This window comes from Trichechus manatus, unplaced genomic scaffold, assembly GCF_000243295.1.
Source record: "Trichechus manatus latirostris isolate Lorelei unplaced genomic scaffold, TriManLat1.0 scaffold00021, whole genome shotgun sequence".
NCBI lineage: Eukaryota > Metazoa > Chordata > Mammalia > Sirenia > Trichechidae > Trichechus > Trichechus manatus.
Window position 1 is genome coordinate 21,160,828 of NW_004443957.1, and position 15,445 is coordinate 21,176,272.

Genomic DNA, 15,445 nt, shown 5'->3' on the forward strand with positions numbered 1-15,445 from the left:
TTCACTGTATGTATGTTAGCCCTCTCTTCTCTTCCCCTTCACTTAGAGCATAAGGATGGGTTTCTTAGACTTAATTTACAACTTATGAGGACAGAAACCTATTAAGCAAAAAAGCCAATTTACTTCAGTACATCTTTTAGAGAGAGATACTCCAGATGAACTAAATTGTTCTTCATGTCTTGCGCTAGGTTTTATCAGCTGATAATATGCTTGAAAGATACCTGCTCGCTCTATAGGTAGCCGGTTCTAGCAAGCCCATGATCTAGGAATATTACTGTTCCAAACACAACACTAAGGGATAGGGTACTTGCCAGAGGCACTGTTTCTCAGAACTTTGTGGGAGCTGTAACATTTCATTTTACCTTTAAATATATAAGTCCACGTAGACTTTAAAGGTTTAGTTTTGGAGGGGGAAAGGAACAAGCTAGACAGAGTCATTACCTGAATTCTGAAATCCAGGGAAGTAACGGTTTTGTTGGCATTTTAATAATGGGGCTCTGTGATTTTTATGGTTGATCCTTATGATATAGGTGATACTAATAAACTAAAACCAAACCAGTTGCTGTCAAGTTGATTCTGACTCGTGGTGATCCCATGTGTTGCAGAGTAGAACTGTGCTCCATGGTGTTTTCACAGCTGTGACCTTTTGGAAGCAGATTGCCAGGCTTTTCTCCCAAGGTGCCTCTGTGTGGGTTCACAGCCTTTCGGTTAGTAGTTGAGGATGTAACTGTTTGCACTTCCCAGGGTTTGTCTGTGATAATGACAATAGGAGCTAAATCTTTACTTTGCTTAAAATTGAACTTATCCCATAGAAAGTGGGGGGAAATAGAGATTCCCTAATGCGGTATGCAGAATAAGAATCAAACTAATGACTTTATTTTTAGATTTGGAAACGTCAGACAATCACGTCACCTCCTTCCTCCCCCAACCACCCCCCCTCCAAAGAACTGGTGAATGAACACCTATAAATCTGACAAGGAGATAAAGCCCCATGTAGATGTCTGTGGGATTTATAGTGCTCCGGGAAAGCCTCTAGCCTTTCCATTCATAGCAGGCTTCATTCACAGAGAATATTAGGTCACACAGAAGCTCTCTACCTCCTGCTGACCTTTTCAGACAGAGATTGACTGGGCTGCACAAAAACAGAATGGATTCCAGAAAGCCAGGGTACCTGTTAACCTGTGCCCTCAGGATATGAAGACCTTATTCATTGTTTATCTGTTTATCTCTGAATGAGAGAGAAAGGAGGGAGTAGTGATTTTTGGAAGTTTACTCTGGATGTGAAACTATGTGACAATTTGCAGTGTATTTGGCAAATGGAACAGTGACTATTTTAGTTCAAAACTTCCCATATGCAACTGTAAATCCTTGAAGTTCTCTTGGGAAGTAAGAAAATAGCCTGTGATTTCCTCATTTTATAAAGTAGATGACAAAGATGTTGAAACTTTAAGTTGTTGCCCTAGGTCCCATAGTAAATTGGTTTCAGAAATTGAAATGGAAGCCAGCTTATTTCATAGCAGTTTCGTTGTTAACATTCTGAGTTTCAAGCAGAAACATATCATATAAAAGTGAGATTATTCTATTTGAAAAGTGTTGTTAGCATACTTCCTAAAATCCACTTAATTCTTGAAAGATTTTGTAATCCTGAAGGGTGGCCAGAATGACAGAAATGGGGATTTGTATCAGAGAAGGTAGACTCTGTTAGGGATTAATACAGGGCTAAGCAGATTCACAGCCAGGAGCACTATAGTTTTTCAGGAGATGGAAAACACAACTTCCTGTTTCTCCCAGGAGGGTTCCTGGACTCTATGGGGTGATCTAGGAAACCCTGCTGAGACAGGATGGCTGAGGAGACTGGGAATTCTGAGTGATAAAGTACTGGCCACTGTTTGTTATTACAGCTTCCTTAACATTTTCCTGAGGATAAAGATTACTCATCATAGAAAACTGACCACATTCTAATTTATGGCTTCAAGCAAGGTTAACTCTTGGGGATCTTGTAATTTTTTAGAGCACGTGTTACTTTTTATGCATGTGCTTCTCCACCTCTTCTTCTTCCACATCTCTCTCTACTTTCTTTTTAGTTTAGAGTTATAATTTTCCATCTTCTATAAGGTCAGAGATTATGGTGACAACCCAGATGCCTTACCTGGGGTGAAAACAGGTCCTAAAGATACCTCAAAGAGAAAGATGTTGAACCAGTATGAAGGTCTTTCTTGAACTTAACACTGACAGAATCTGAGAGGGACTCCTGACAAATCAGCTCTCCAGAGCAAGAGTCCTGATTTGTAGTGTCTGCCAACTTCCATGGTGTAAATATTCCTACCATAGCTGATTTCAGGCTACCAATATGATGTCACTAAGCGTAGAGTTGGGAAGAGATGTGCACAATTGGCTGTTTTAAGCAAGGATAAGCTGGCTCCAGCATACTGCTGGCTAGGCCTTGATATGTTTGCATAATTAGGTGGAAGATGCATATTGTTGGCATATATATATGAATCTGACAATGAAAATTTCTTCTAGGTTCTTTTCCCAGAAATGCCACCACAGATCAGATGATGTGTGAATTTACCATATGTGCAAGTTCCTCATCTTAGTGCTTAGTGTCTGTATTCTTAGAACCCTCTTGGCTTTGGTATTCTTCCAGATGCCATCCTTGGCCCACTATTCTTTCTGTTCTATACACTCTGCCTGGAAGAGTGAATCCATTTTAATGGACGTAAGTGCTACATATTTCCATCTTAGACCCCTCTCCTCAACTTATGAATTCAGTTGCCTATTGGACTGTGCCATTGGAATGTCCTAAAGATACCTCAAGTTCTATGTTTCTAAAATGACATTCAGTACCTCTGCCCCCCCACCCAAAACAAAATCAAACTGGCTTCCTCTCCTTCATTTTCTTTCATGTGGGTAGCACCATTATCATTCCAGTCATCTGCACTAAAAATCAGGTAAACAACCTGATTCTTTTCTTTCATCTCTATCTTCTACCTCTAATTAATTTCTAAGTCTTGTCAATTATCTTCCTGAATATTTATTAAATATGTCCTTCCCACCCATCACATTCTCTATCCCTATTGCCATTGCACTAGTTAATAAGACCCTTATAGTGGCTCCTCTGAAGTATCAACAGCTTTCCCACTGGTTTTCCCAACTTTAAAACTGCCCCCATCAAATCTATCCTCCACACTGACCATGCTTAAACTTCACCATTGGTTTCCCCTTGCCTATAGGAAATGGAGTCTCAGCACCTTAGCATTTGATCTAAGCCCTCCATAATTAGGTTGTCCCCTGCTGACTCTCCTGCCAAGTCCTTCATTCCCTTTGTTATAATGCTGCAACCACATGTTTTCCCCTTCACACCTCTTTTCTTAATGCCTTTGTGCTGGTCTCTCTGCCTGCTGTTTCCTCCCCAACATTGTTAACTCTCACTCATAACTTAAAACTCAGTGCTAGCATTATCTACTCAGGAAGCCTTTTCTGATGCCTCAATACCTTGGGCTCCTCCAGGTGCTTCTACAGTTCCCTGCCTCTCTCCCCACCATTTTACTAACGTCGCATTATAATGGTTTCTTCATGTCTGTTTCTCCACTGGACTGAACAACATTGGTGTCAGACTGCGTGCTGTTTGCCTTTAATCTCTAGTACCTTGCACAGTGCCTAGCACATAATACCCTTAGTTAATGTGTGTCTGGATAAGTAGATGAACAAATGAAAGAGACATCCATTCTCTCCCCCTTATAGGCACCTAGCATAGGGTTGTTGGGCTGATCAAGTAAAAATACAGGACACCCAGTTACATTTGAATTTCAAATAGACAATGAATACTTTTTTTTTAGTATGAGTAGGTCCCAAATACTGCACGGGACATAGCTATATCAAAAAATTATTCATTGTTTATCTGAAATTCAAATTTAAGTGAGTGTCCTGTGTTTTCTTTGGCAACCCTTACCGAGCAAAAAAGTGAGTTCACCTAAAGTGGAAGTTCACACAAAGCAGAAACTGACTCTGAGCTTGACATCACATGCCCTAGGGCTTTGTATATGTATTGGTTTACATCCCTGAATGTCTAGCATGTAAATAGATCAGTGTACCCAGATGCACAGGCCTCACCATAACGCTCTGCTGTGTGCCACTTCATGCATGTCTTTTACTCAGAGAATGGATTTTTCTTTTCATGGCAAGGAAATTTAATCTATACATTTGGGTAATGTGGAGCAAGAAGCATAGTTTATTTGTGGGTTATCCCATGAGATATCCTCTATGATGGTGGTTTGTTATCGTTGGTGGAGATTTGGGAGGGTATTTGAAGAGGGAGTATAAAATATACCCTTGGTGTTGGGGATGAATGTAGGTACAGCAAGTTGTACCTTCTTAAAAGTCTATAAAACCTTGGGTTATAGGTATTAGGTTTTTCTTAGGGAGTTGAGACTGGAATAGCACTCATTCTTTGCTGCTGTGGCGAGGATGCCTGCTAACTGATGTGCTGAAGACAGAGGGTGGCTTTGAGAAGGAGTCCATACTGTCTCCAGTCTAATGAGGTTGTTTTTAGCAAGTTTCCTGTTAAAGTATCAGATAATTGGAGTATCATTTTGTTAGAAAGAAAAAAAAATTTTTTTTTCAAATTAGAAACACTCAAGTTTTTAACAGTTTATGTTTTAGGTGAAATAATATATTTCTCTGTGACTGGAAACAGAATTGAAATATAGCATATGTATTTCATCTCTTATACTCTCTCCTCCCCCCTCATGCCAAAATTGGTAATTAGGGAATTTCCACAGCTAGGACACTTGGGCAGAGTTTTGGATATTTACTCTGTAGGAATCAGACATGTTCTCTTAGGAAAAGCTGAATTTTAATGGCAGAAAGATTGGCCAAAAAAACAATCATGAAGCATTTTTGTGGCCTCAGTATCATGATCATGTCAGTAAAGCGATGGTCTCTGATTAAATCCAGATTGAGCCGTTTCCTGTTAGTGTGCTAACCCACAGGCAAGCTCAGCCCTCCATGTCTTGTTCTCGAAGTCTGTGTTATTAAACACTTGTCTGCCAAGAGTCCTCCCTGCCCTTTCTTTTAAATTTCAATTCAAAGTTGTGGAGATATTACAAACAAAAACAGGTTATAAGGTCTCTTAAAAGGCTTATGTAGCTATTGAATACTTTGCTGCAAAAACGAAATTTTAAAATTTTAGCTTCTCTAGGCTGGCCATAGGCATAGTGTATTTTGTGTAGCTGGCATGTGTACAATTTCATTTCAAAATGATTCCAGCAATAAGCAGCCAATTTTAAGTTTAATGCTTCATAAAAATGTCTTCTATTTGAATATTGGAAATAATGCATCTTCAAAAAACCTCGTCTTCCCCTTGCCAAAAAAAAAAAAAAAAAAAAGCCCATTGCCCTCGAGTCGATCCCCGCTCATAGTGACCCTATAGGACAGGGTAGAACTGCCCCATAGGGTTTCCAAGGAGTGGCTGGTGGATTCGAACCGCCGACCTTTTGGTTAGCAGTCGAGCTCTTAACCGCTGTGCCACCGGGCTCCTCCTCTTGCCGTGGCAAGTAGATATTAGGGTGCCTAGCAAGTCTTCTGAAAATAAAAATAAGCAAGTGCTCTGGTACCTTGTTAATTATTAGTTTTGAGAGAATGATGTTAGGCACCAGAGCAATTCCTGCACTTTGTTTTATGATAATTGTCATTGATGCTCATTCATTGCACTTACAGAATGATTTTTTAAAATATAAGTTTTTCAAAATATTTTACCAGCTGTCTGTTAGCTCATATATGGTTCTTCCTAATGTACAGATGCAAATACTGAGGAACAAAACATGTTAAAGTTACTTATGGACATCAGGCATGCAAATTGAGATTTTTTTTCCAGAGTAAAAGGAGGAATGAAAAGAAGCGACAGGATTAATGAGTAACATAATTCCACTCCCAAGGGGAAACCTTGGCTTCCTGCCAAATCTGCTTTCTGGCAGGAAAAGGGACCCACTTCATCATGTCCTTTGACAAGCATTTTTCTCTGTGTTTGAATTTTTGGCCACATTGATGTTCAGTGAAAAATTAGTTCTTTTAAATAGTCATTACTTTCAATAAGGAAAGATTCAGTTTTAAAGTGGAATTTGTGTAAAATATAAGTAAAATAAGGATCATCAAACTACAAAATTATTTGATAAAGAAGCCCCTGACATTACCACAAGATAAGGAAGCTTGATTTAGAGTTAGAGCTTGAATACCCCAGCAGATTGAGAAGCTATTCCTTTTGTTGTTATTGTTAATATTTGACATTGAAGTATTTTTTTTTTTTCAAGTACTGCTTTTTAATATTAGCCAGATTCTTAACTATTTTGGCCAGGTCTTTGAAAGTGACAAAAGCAGAAAAAACACAGAGCATCCTGAAAATTTGATATTAAGAGATTAAAGGAATATATATATTTGAAGATAAAAATTAACGTATTTTATAATCTTTTGATTTTTCTTTTAAGTGAAGTGACGAATATGAATTAAATTTTAAATGCATCACAGTGACTTATTAAACCAGCATTTTCCAACGTGTGTTCATTCTAAAGTTCTGCAAGATCCTCTGAGAATTAAAGGGAATCCATTTGGAAATGTCATATACCATATCCCCGTCTTAGAGTTTCATAACACTTCATTATGAGGGGTTACTATAAGCATATTAAAGATGTAAGAAATTCTGTGGTAAAGAAATATCTTTGACTTTGTTGAACCCTCTAGTTCCCAAACTTGATCACACAAACTTCTTTTTTTGGAACTATTGTTTTGCAGCACACACTTAGGGCAGCACTGTACCAAGTAATTAAAAATGTAATTAGACTTTGAAACCATGTATCCTTTTCATTTGCTGTTTCTAGTTAAAGGTATTTGAAGCTTCTGGGAGACAGATGGGTACTATTAGGCCTGTCTTAAAATTAGTATAAAGTGATAAAGAACAGTTGTTAGGCCATGTTTTGAATCAAAAGGCCTAAGAAACCTAAAGAAACATTCGGTATGTTGCCTGAATTAGATCACTCTCCTTAGTAAACTAAAAGTGTCTTTCAAAAACTAAATAAAGAAATAAAGCCATCTACTACATAATATTAATATCTTTTAGCGGTTAGCATGATGGCACTAAGCTATTCTAACCCCCTTTCTAAAAGCAGTTGCTGCCACTTTGTTCTTACACAGTCTTACCTGTTAATTTCCTTCCAGTGTTTAACTTCTGGCAGGCCAGGTGAAGAAAACGCAAATAATGCTACTTAATAAGCCCAGTGTCATCATTGAGAGATTCAGTGGCCTCTTCTTTGTCCCTCTCCTTTAATCTTCATGTGTCTGATTATTTAAATTTAGGAAAATCTGATACAAAACAATTCAAACTTAAACAATGCAGAGAAACTGCCTGGCGATTGTTTGCATCACTTAGAATAATTATTTGCTTTAGAAAAAGATTCATTACAGGACTCCTCTCAATAAGGCAGTTTCCCCAGTGCCTAAGAAGGACTAGTTAAATTTTGAAAATTGCATCTTTATATAATTTGTTAGGAGCAGATTTACGGCAGAATGTAAGGTACACCTATAGTTTCCTTAAATTTTATTATCCATACTCAAGTTTTAAGCTTTGAAGATTTTATCACCAATCAGTTATTCTGTATTATGGTTTATACCTATCACATACAATTATACTTATCCTATGGAGTGGCTGGTGGGTTTGAGCTGCCGACCTGTCGGTTAACAGTTGAGCACTTTAGCCACTGCGCCACCAGAGCTCCTTCAACAATGTGTATTTATGTTTTCATTCTCATGTGATAGCTACTTTTCACAAGCAAATGTTTTCTCTTTGCAAGCTTCCAGGAGGTGGGGGTCATGCATCCCACACCTCCCCGCCGCCCCATTACTCCCCAGACATTAGTCCAGTGCTGCTTGGTGCAGCCACTTCTCAGTTAACTCTGCTGATCTTGATGATGTTGAGTCAGAATGCACACTGCCTTCCATGGACTGAAAGATGTCAGAGCATGGTTCTGAATACCTCAAGATCCATGGAAAGCAACCAGTGGTGCACTTGTAAATGTTTAACAAAAGACTCACGGCGGAAGGGGGAGGATCCTAATTTTTAGTGCTTGCCAATTTCTATGGAGAAAATACTCCCACCACGGCTGATTGCAAGCTATTAACATGATGTCATCTGACTCACACAGTTTCTAAAATTTATCAATCAGCTCTCTCAAGCTGGTATGAGTCAGCTCCAGCACACCCCTGTCGGAGCTGTCTTTAAGAACACATGTGAAAACTTACCAAGGAACAATAGAAAGGGGAATGATTGATAACATTTGCTGAAGGCAATCCTAGGATCATAGAAAATAACTTTGATAAAGTATGCCAACAACCAAGTTATTGATAGGGGAGTAAGTAGAATGTAACCACTGTGAAATAATACATCTACGTCTAGAAAGCCAGGAACACACACACACCAATTATCATCACCACCACCACACTCACAGGGGAGAGCGCATTGCCTTACATGACTTACAGAGAAATTAAGTGAGAGTAAACAGTACAGGTTATGGTCTCTGGTTCTCAAACATTTCAGTGTTTTCGGTTTTACTTTAGGGATTCGTTTCTCCTGATCGTAATCCTTGATTTACTGTACAGGTTGAAGGGGACCAGCTGCCTCCAGGACATACAGTCAGCCAGTATGAGACCTGTAAGATCAGGACCATAAAAGCTGGCACCTTGGAGAAGCTTGTGGAGAACCTGCTGACAGCTTTTGGGGACAATGACTTTACCTATATCAGTATCTTCCTGTCAACGTACAGAGGTTTTGCTTCCACTAAAGAAGTGCTGGAACTGCTGCTGGACAGGTAAGAGTCTGAAGATGTTTGAGAGTTGATGAAAATGTAAGGCTGTTTGCAGAGCGAAGACATGAGGTTCTGAATCGCCTGCACTTGGTATGCTGAGAGGTTATGTGTGAGGATGGGTTGACTGGAAGGAATGACTTCTGGAACAAATGGCATGGAGATTATTCAGGAGACACCTATGCCCTGTTTCTGGGGGAAAAAGAAATCTCATAAAAATCTGTAAAAGCATTAAGAGCAGATAACCATAAACCTAGACTCAATTGTTTATGGATTTGCCACCCTAAATTTTTCTCCATGTTTTTGTAATTCTGTTTAATTCCAGTAGATAATCAATTGACTAGGATTCTTATAAGGTTGTTGTGAGGATTAAATGTGATAATATGTATGAAGTTGGAGCCCAATATTAGGCCTATAGGAAGTAGCTAATGAATGGTGGCTCCAGTAATGATGATGATGATAATATCTGTTAACAGCCACCATGTGTTGGCTGATTTATGGATATGTGCATAAACATGATCCTTGATCCATGTTGTGAAGTCCAATGCTACATATAGTAGAGCAGTGTACATTGTAATTCACACGTGGATAATCTTTATATTTTCCTCCTTATTTTTGCTTTATTTATAATTAAGCTTGGTCTTTTAAAAAAAACTATTGTTGAATTGACTTAATGTTGGGAGGAAGAAAACTGTCAGCCAAACAATTGTTTGAGAATCATGAGAATCCTCATCCAAATCCTTATATTCTGGGGTTTCCTGCATAAGGAAGGAAATGAGATAGGGTGTTTTTGTTGGTGGTCATTGTGGTTGTTGAGTATTGATTTTTGTTAACTAGATTTTTATTTTAAAAGTAATGCAAACTCGTTAAAAATTCTTACATTATAGAAAGATATAAAGAGAAATGTTAACATCTTCTTATATTGCTACTTTTTTCCTCCAAATAACATTTATTAGATTTTAAAAAATACATAGAAATTAAAAGAAGAAAAGTAAATAGACCATAATTTAACTAGGCAGAAACATGTATTAACATTTTATAAATAGAAGTAATCCATGTATGTAGTGAAAAGTTCAAACAATTTAGAAAATTACAAAATTAAAAAGTAAAAATCTCCTTTTCTGCAAGCTCTCCAGTCCCTTTTGTCCTAGGGAATCACTCTAAACCATTCCTTTTGTAGTCTTTCAGAATTTTGGGTGTGTGTAAGCATATACACACATATATATGGTACAAATAAAATCAGTATACAATCTCTTTTGCAGCTTTTTTTCCTTATCCATGTATCTTGAACAATTTTTCTCATTAAATGAATAATATATGTTAAGTGCTTAAAGCCAGTGGCTAGTGTCTTGAAAGCATTCACGAAATATAAGTTATTATTATTTCAATATCAGCACATATAAATAAACCAAAAAAAAAAAAAAACTAACCAAAAACCAAAACCAAACCCATTCCCGTCAGTTCCAACTCGTAGTGACCCTATAGGACAGAGTAGAACTGCCTCATAGGATTTCCAGGGAACAGTTGGTGGATTCGAACTGCCAACGTTTTGGTTAGTAGCCCAGCTCTTAACACTGTGCCACCAGGGCGCAGATTGACCATTTTCTTTCTAATGGCTTTATAGTATTTATTGAATGGATTACTCTAGGGATGGATATTTAAACTGTCTCTAGTTTTTTAATTTATTTTTTTTTAAATGTTGTGAACAGTGCTGCAGGGAACATCTTTGAACATATATCTTTTGAGTACTTGTTTGAGAATTCTATAGGATAACTTAATAGAAGAGTGATTGATGGGTCAAAAGATAAGGCATTTAAAAATTTAAAAGACATTTCCAAGTTGCCCTCTAAAAGGTTGCACCAGCCATACTCCTGCCCACAGAGAATGAGAGTGTCTGTTGTTTCACTTGCCTCAAACCCTTGGCAGCTGTAGGTATTTTCATCTCTACTGGTTCACCATTGAAAAATGGCAGCTCCTTGTTTTTGAGTTCATGTTTCTTACATTTATGAGTGAGACTTAGCACCTTTTCAGATGCTTATTGGCCGTTTGTGTTCAGGGTACTCTTTTCCTATCTTTTGCCCATTTTTCTTTTGAACTAGTGTTTATCTAATTATAACTTTTTGTATATTAAGGAAATCAGTGTTTGCTTATCGTATGTTAGAAATATTTTTTCTATGCATAGACACATATGGAGTGAAATTATTCGGATCAATGGTTGTTCAGGCGTTCATATTCAGAAATACTCACAAAGTGTTTGTTCTTTATCACACATTAGTCTAGTTATGATACCCTGGGCTGCAACACAGATAGGAAGTTTGATAGTTTCTTATGTGGCAGTACTTGAGAGAATATTAAGCCTGGGGTACAAACCTGTGGGGTTAGTGAGTCATTGCTTTCATAGTTCTTTTGTTTGCATATCTCAGATCTACAAAGAGAGCCTGAAGAATTACATACATTGTCTCTTTTTTATTCTTCATACTTATTAAAAGGATGTAGAATGTTAATGGTTGGCAGGCAGTTTGAGGTCAGAACATCAAAAATTCCTGCAAGTTTACTTTGGAATCAGCAACCTCTTCTCCTCATGGGATGAGTCCATTGATAATAAGCCACAGATGTCCCCTCAGTAAGGGATTGCATGTAAATTCCAGCTGCTCGTCATAGTTAGTGGACGGACACAAGGAGACTAGAGTGTTTAGTCTGTGACTCATCTGCATCCAGCTTTTATTTGCTGATTTCCTTTCTTTTTCTTTTTTTTTTTAATTCTCCAATCGTAATGGATAGACATTTTTGGATTTTTAAAATACTAACTGGATGACAATTATTCAATAACAGAATCCACGTTAATTCGAACTACATTTTTAAAGGTATAACTAAATGAAGATTTAAGATTTATTTTGTACCATCCAAGCTTGAATTTAATCTCACAGTCAAATCTTTTGCTTGCTTCTGAAATGAGTGGAATCAACAAGTACTGTGAATGCCTGTAAAATGCCCAGCACTCTACGAGACACCATATGGGTGCAATGCAGAGAAATCTGACTTGGTTCTTGCACTCGAGCTACTGTAGAGGTAGATTTACTTAAGTTCCCAGGCCCCTCACTTGCGTAGGCACCTTCCAGTACCCTCTACATAATTTTATATTCATAATTTTTTTTTTTTTCTTAGAGAGGACTCCTTAAATTATATGGACTGGCCTCACAAAACCTGGACCCACCCCTGAATACTTAATGTTTTACTCAAAAGATAAGGCTTAAAATCATGGAACAAGTAGACAACAGCTTAAGACAGTATAAAATGAAGGTCTAACATGTTTTACAGACGAAACAGGATAGAGAAGTTCAGCGAGATAAAACCTGTCTGTTTTCTCTACAGAAATTTGGATTTGTCCATATATGTACAAATCTCAACCCGAATATTTCTTCCTCACTCCAGTTTTTACTCATACTTTCAGATCTTGTGATCAGAGTTTAATCTCTAAATGAATTTAACCAAAATGCATATTCTGTGAAATACTGGGTTCTTAAGTTGATTGTTGGGGCTTTTAATGCCTGTAATTAGGAGGTAAGCAATTAAGTTGTACAAACTTACCTTTTCTGAAAATAAGCATTTGAAATAGTATTTTCTTTACAGTAAAATTGTGGTAGACTTGTTTGTGGGTCTCTGATGTAAATTTTTCATTATTATTTCTTTTTGTTTCTGAATAGTAGATAGTAGATGGATTATCTTCTGTGAAGTTAACACTGAGAAGTTATCAGAGGATGTACTAACCCTAACCAGTCAAGAACGGATTGAAGGCAGATGCTGCAGTATTTATTTCCCACTAGAGAAAAGCTTATTTGAAGTCAAGCTTTGATTTTCCTCAAGACTTCCAATCCTGTGACCTTTCTCATCTGGAACTGTTTTGTTTTCTGTGATTCCTTTTTTAAATCTTTTCATAGTTTCTTTGTTCTGCTAATATGAGCATTCATGATTGACCAAAACAGTGGTTTGAAGTTGTATATGGCTAATTCCCTGTGTCTGCTGTATCTCTTATTTGGGATGATCAGCAGTTCACAAGGAATCCTGTTTCTGTGCTTCTCACCATAGCTCAGAGTTAATTCTAGGGGTTTCCTTTGAACCTAAGAGAAAGTTCTTGAATTGTGGGTTAGTTGTTTGTATTGGGGGCTTTGATATTTTATTTTCTCTAACTTCAAACATACATTCCACCAAAACACCTATTCTTCGCACCACCCCATTTTAAAAAACTGAGACACCACTGAAAATGCCCAGCAAGGAGAAACCAACCTGAGCTAAGGATTCTCAAATGTTTACACAAATACCTAGATTTTTCTTCAGACACCTGTCACATCATCTACTTTGGGGGCTATTTCTTGATCTATATCTCTGGTATCAGAGTGAACAGAAAGCTGAGGACAAGCAAAATATGGGTGAGCCAGGACTTCAGAAACCTTTGCCAAGCCACTAATGGCACTCAAGTCACAGTTTGCAAACCACGGGGTAATCATCTGAATTATCGACTTCGTTACAAGTGAATTCTTCCAGTGGAGGACTTTTGGGGATGAGGAAGGTGAATGCCATTCCTAAGCACTATCTTTTAAGACTATAATCTGACTTGAATTTACTTGCTTACTAATTCAGTGTATCTTTGAATTTATTTCTTCTTCTCCTGTTTGTTTGCCCTGTGTTTTCACATACCTTATCTCATTTACTTCACTTATTATTGGTTTCATGTTTACAAATGAGCAATTTGAGACTCAAGAACATTCAATTATTAAATGGCACCTTTCCAAGCATACCATATAATCTCCCATGATTTGTTAATATCATTTTTAAAGGAAGGGATGACTTGGGAAGCCCCCTAGTCATCTTTTTCTATTGCCTCAATTGATTTCCCTTGGAAACTGCATTGCTTGAGGAGTGCTCCCTTCATATAGATGTGGGCAGTTCATTTGGCCATCAATGTTCTTATTCGTTTGTTCAAACAGTATTTGTCAGATTATTGTACCATTTACATAATTTACCATGTACCATATACATAATTTAATATGTACCATGTACTATACAGGTGCTGTATATATATAGTGGTGGACAAGATGTCATGGCTCCTGTCTTCTTCATGACTACAGTCTAGTGGGAGAGACTAACATTAAATAGATCAGTGCAAAAATAAGTACATATAATTAAAATTGATATAATTGTGAGATAAGAGCTAGGTTCTAGAACAGAAGACAATAAGAGGGGATTATTTTGGGGGTGGTTATACCCAAACAAAACTGAATGTTGGCCAGTGATCTCAGGTAGTTAAATAGATCATAGGCAATCAAGGTCACTGTTATGTCTGTGTGTCTGGAATATTTCTGTGTATTTAATGTGCTCGGATTGAATCCCAAAGAGATCTCTTCTTGGGGGCTGAGGATATGGCAAATGAGAAAGTTCGAGTGGATTTATGCAAATACATCACACTATGGGGATGTTGTTAATGTGTCGTCAAGTCAGTTCCTACTGGTAAAGACCATATAGGATAGAGTAGAACTGCCATATAGGATTTCCCAGGCTGTAATCTTTATGGAGCAGATTGCCAGGTCTTTTCTCTCACAGAGCGGCTGGTGGGTTCGAACTGCTGACGTTTTAGTTTGCAGCAAAGTGCTTAACCATTGCCCCACCAGGGCTACTAAATCCATGCCTTATGACACATGGAACAGTGACACCTTTATACTCAAAAAAAAAGAAAAAAAAGATGTACTAAGAACCACCAGGAAAAGGAGCTGCCCTTGCACGTGAAGCCAGTACCTCTACAGCGTAGAGTTGAGTTGATCACATGTCAAACTTGAAAATTTTTTATTTCTTTCTACAGACTTTGTCAGGTTGTTATCATTAGGTGCCGTCGAGTTGATTCCTATTCATAGCGACCCCATGTACAACAGAACAGAACACTGCCTGGTCTTGTGCCATCCTCACAGTCGTTGCTGTTTGAGCCCATTGTTGCAGCTGCTGTGTCAGTCCATCTCATTGAGGGTCTTCCTCTTTTTCACTGACCCTTTTCTTTACCAAGCATGATGTCCTTCTCCAGGGACTGGTCCCTCCTGATAACATGTCCAAAGTATGTGAGGTGAAGTCTTGTCATCCTTGCTCCTAAGGGGCATTCTGGCTGTACTTCTTCCAACACAGATTTGTTTGCTCTTCTGGCAGTCCACGGTGTGTATATTCAGTATTCTTTGCCAATACCATAATTCAAATGCATCAGTTCTTCTTTAGTCTTCCTTATTCATGGTCCAGCTTTTGCGTGCATATGAGGTAATTGCAAATACTATGGCTTGGTTCAGGTGCACCTTAGTGCTCAAAGTGAATCTTTGCTTTTTAACACTTAAAAGAGGTCTTTTGCAGTAGATTTGCCCTATACACTATGTCCTTTGATTTCTTGACTGCTGCTTCTACGAGCATTGATTGTGGATTCAAATAAAATGAAATCCTTAGCAACTTCAGTCTCTTCTCTGTTTTTCGTGATGTTGCTTATTGGTCCAGTTGTGAGGATTTTTGTTTTCTTTATGTTGAGGTGTAATCCATACTGAAGGCTGTGGTCTTTGATCTTCATCAGT

General features: G+C 37.9%; 1 protein-coding gene across 3 annotated transcripts in view; it reads left to right on the plus strand.

Annotated features, from left to right (window-relative positions):
• Positions 1–15,445, plus strand: part of RGL1 (ral guanine nucleotide dissociation stimulator like 1) — a 206,644-nt gene that overhangs the window by 106,118 nt on the left and 85,081 nt on the right. For all 3 annotated transcript variants that reach the window (XM_004372905.2, XM_004372906.2, XM_004372908.2), the window contains exon 3: positions 8,647–8,855. In XM_004372905.2, the coding sequence (XP_004372962.1) occupies positions 8,647–8,855 (209 nt within the window). The remainder of the gene's footprint in view (positions 1–8,646; positions 8,856–15,445) is intronic.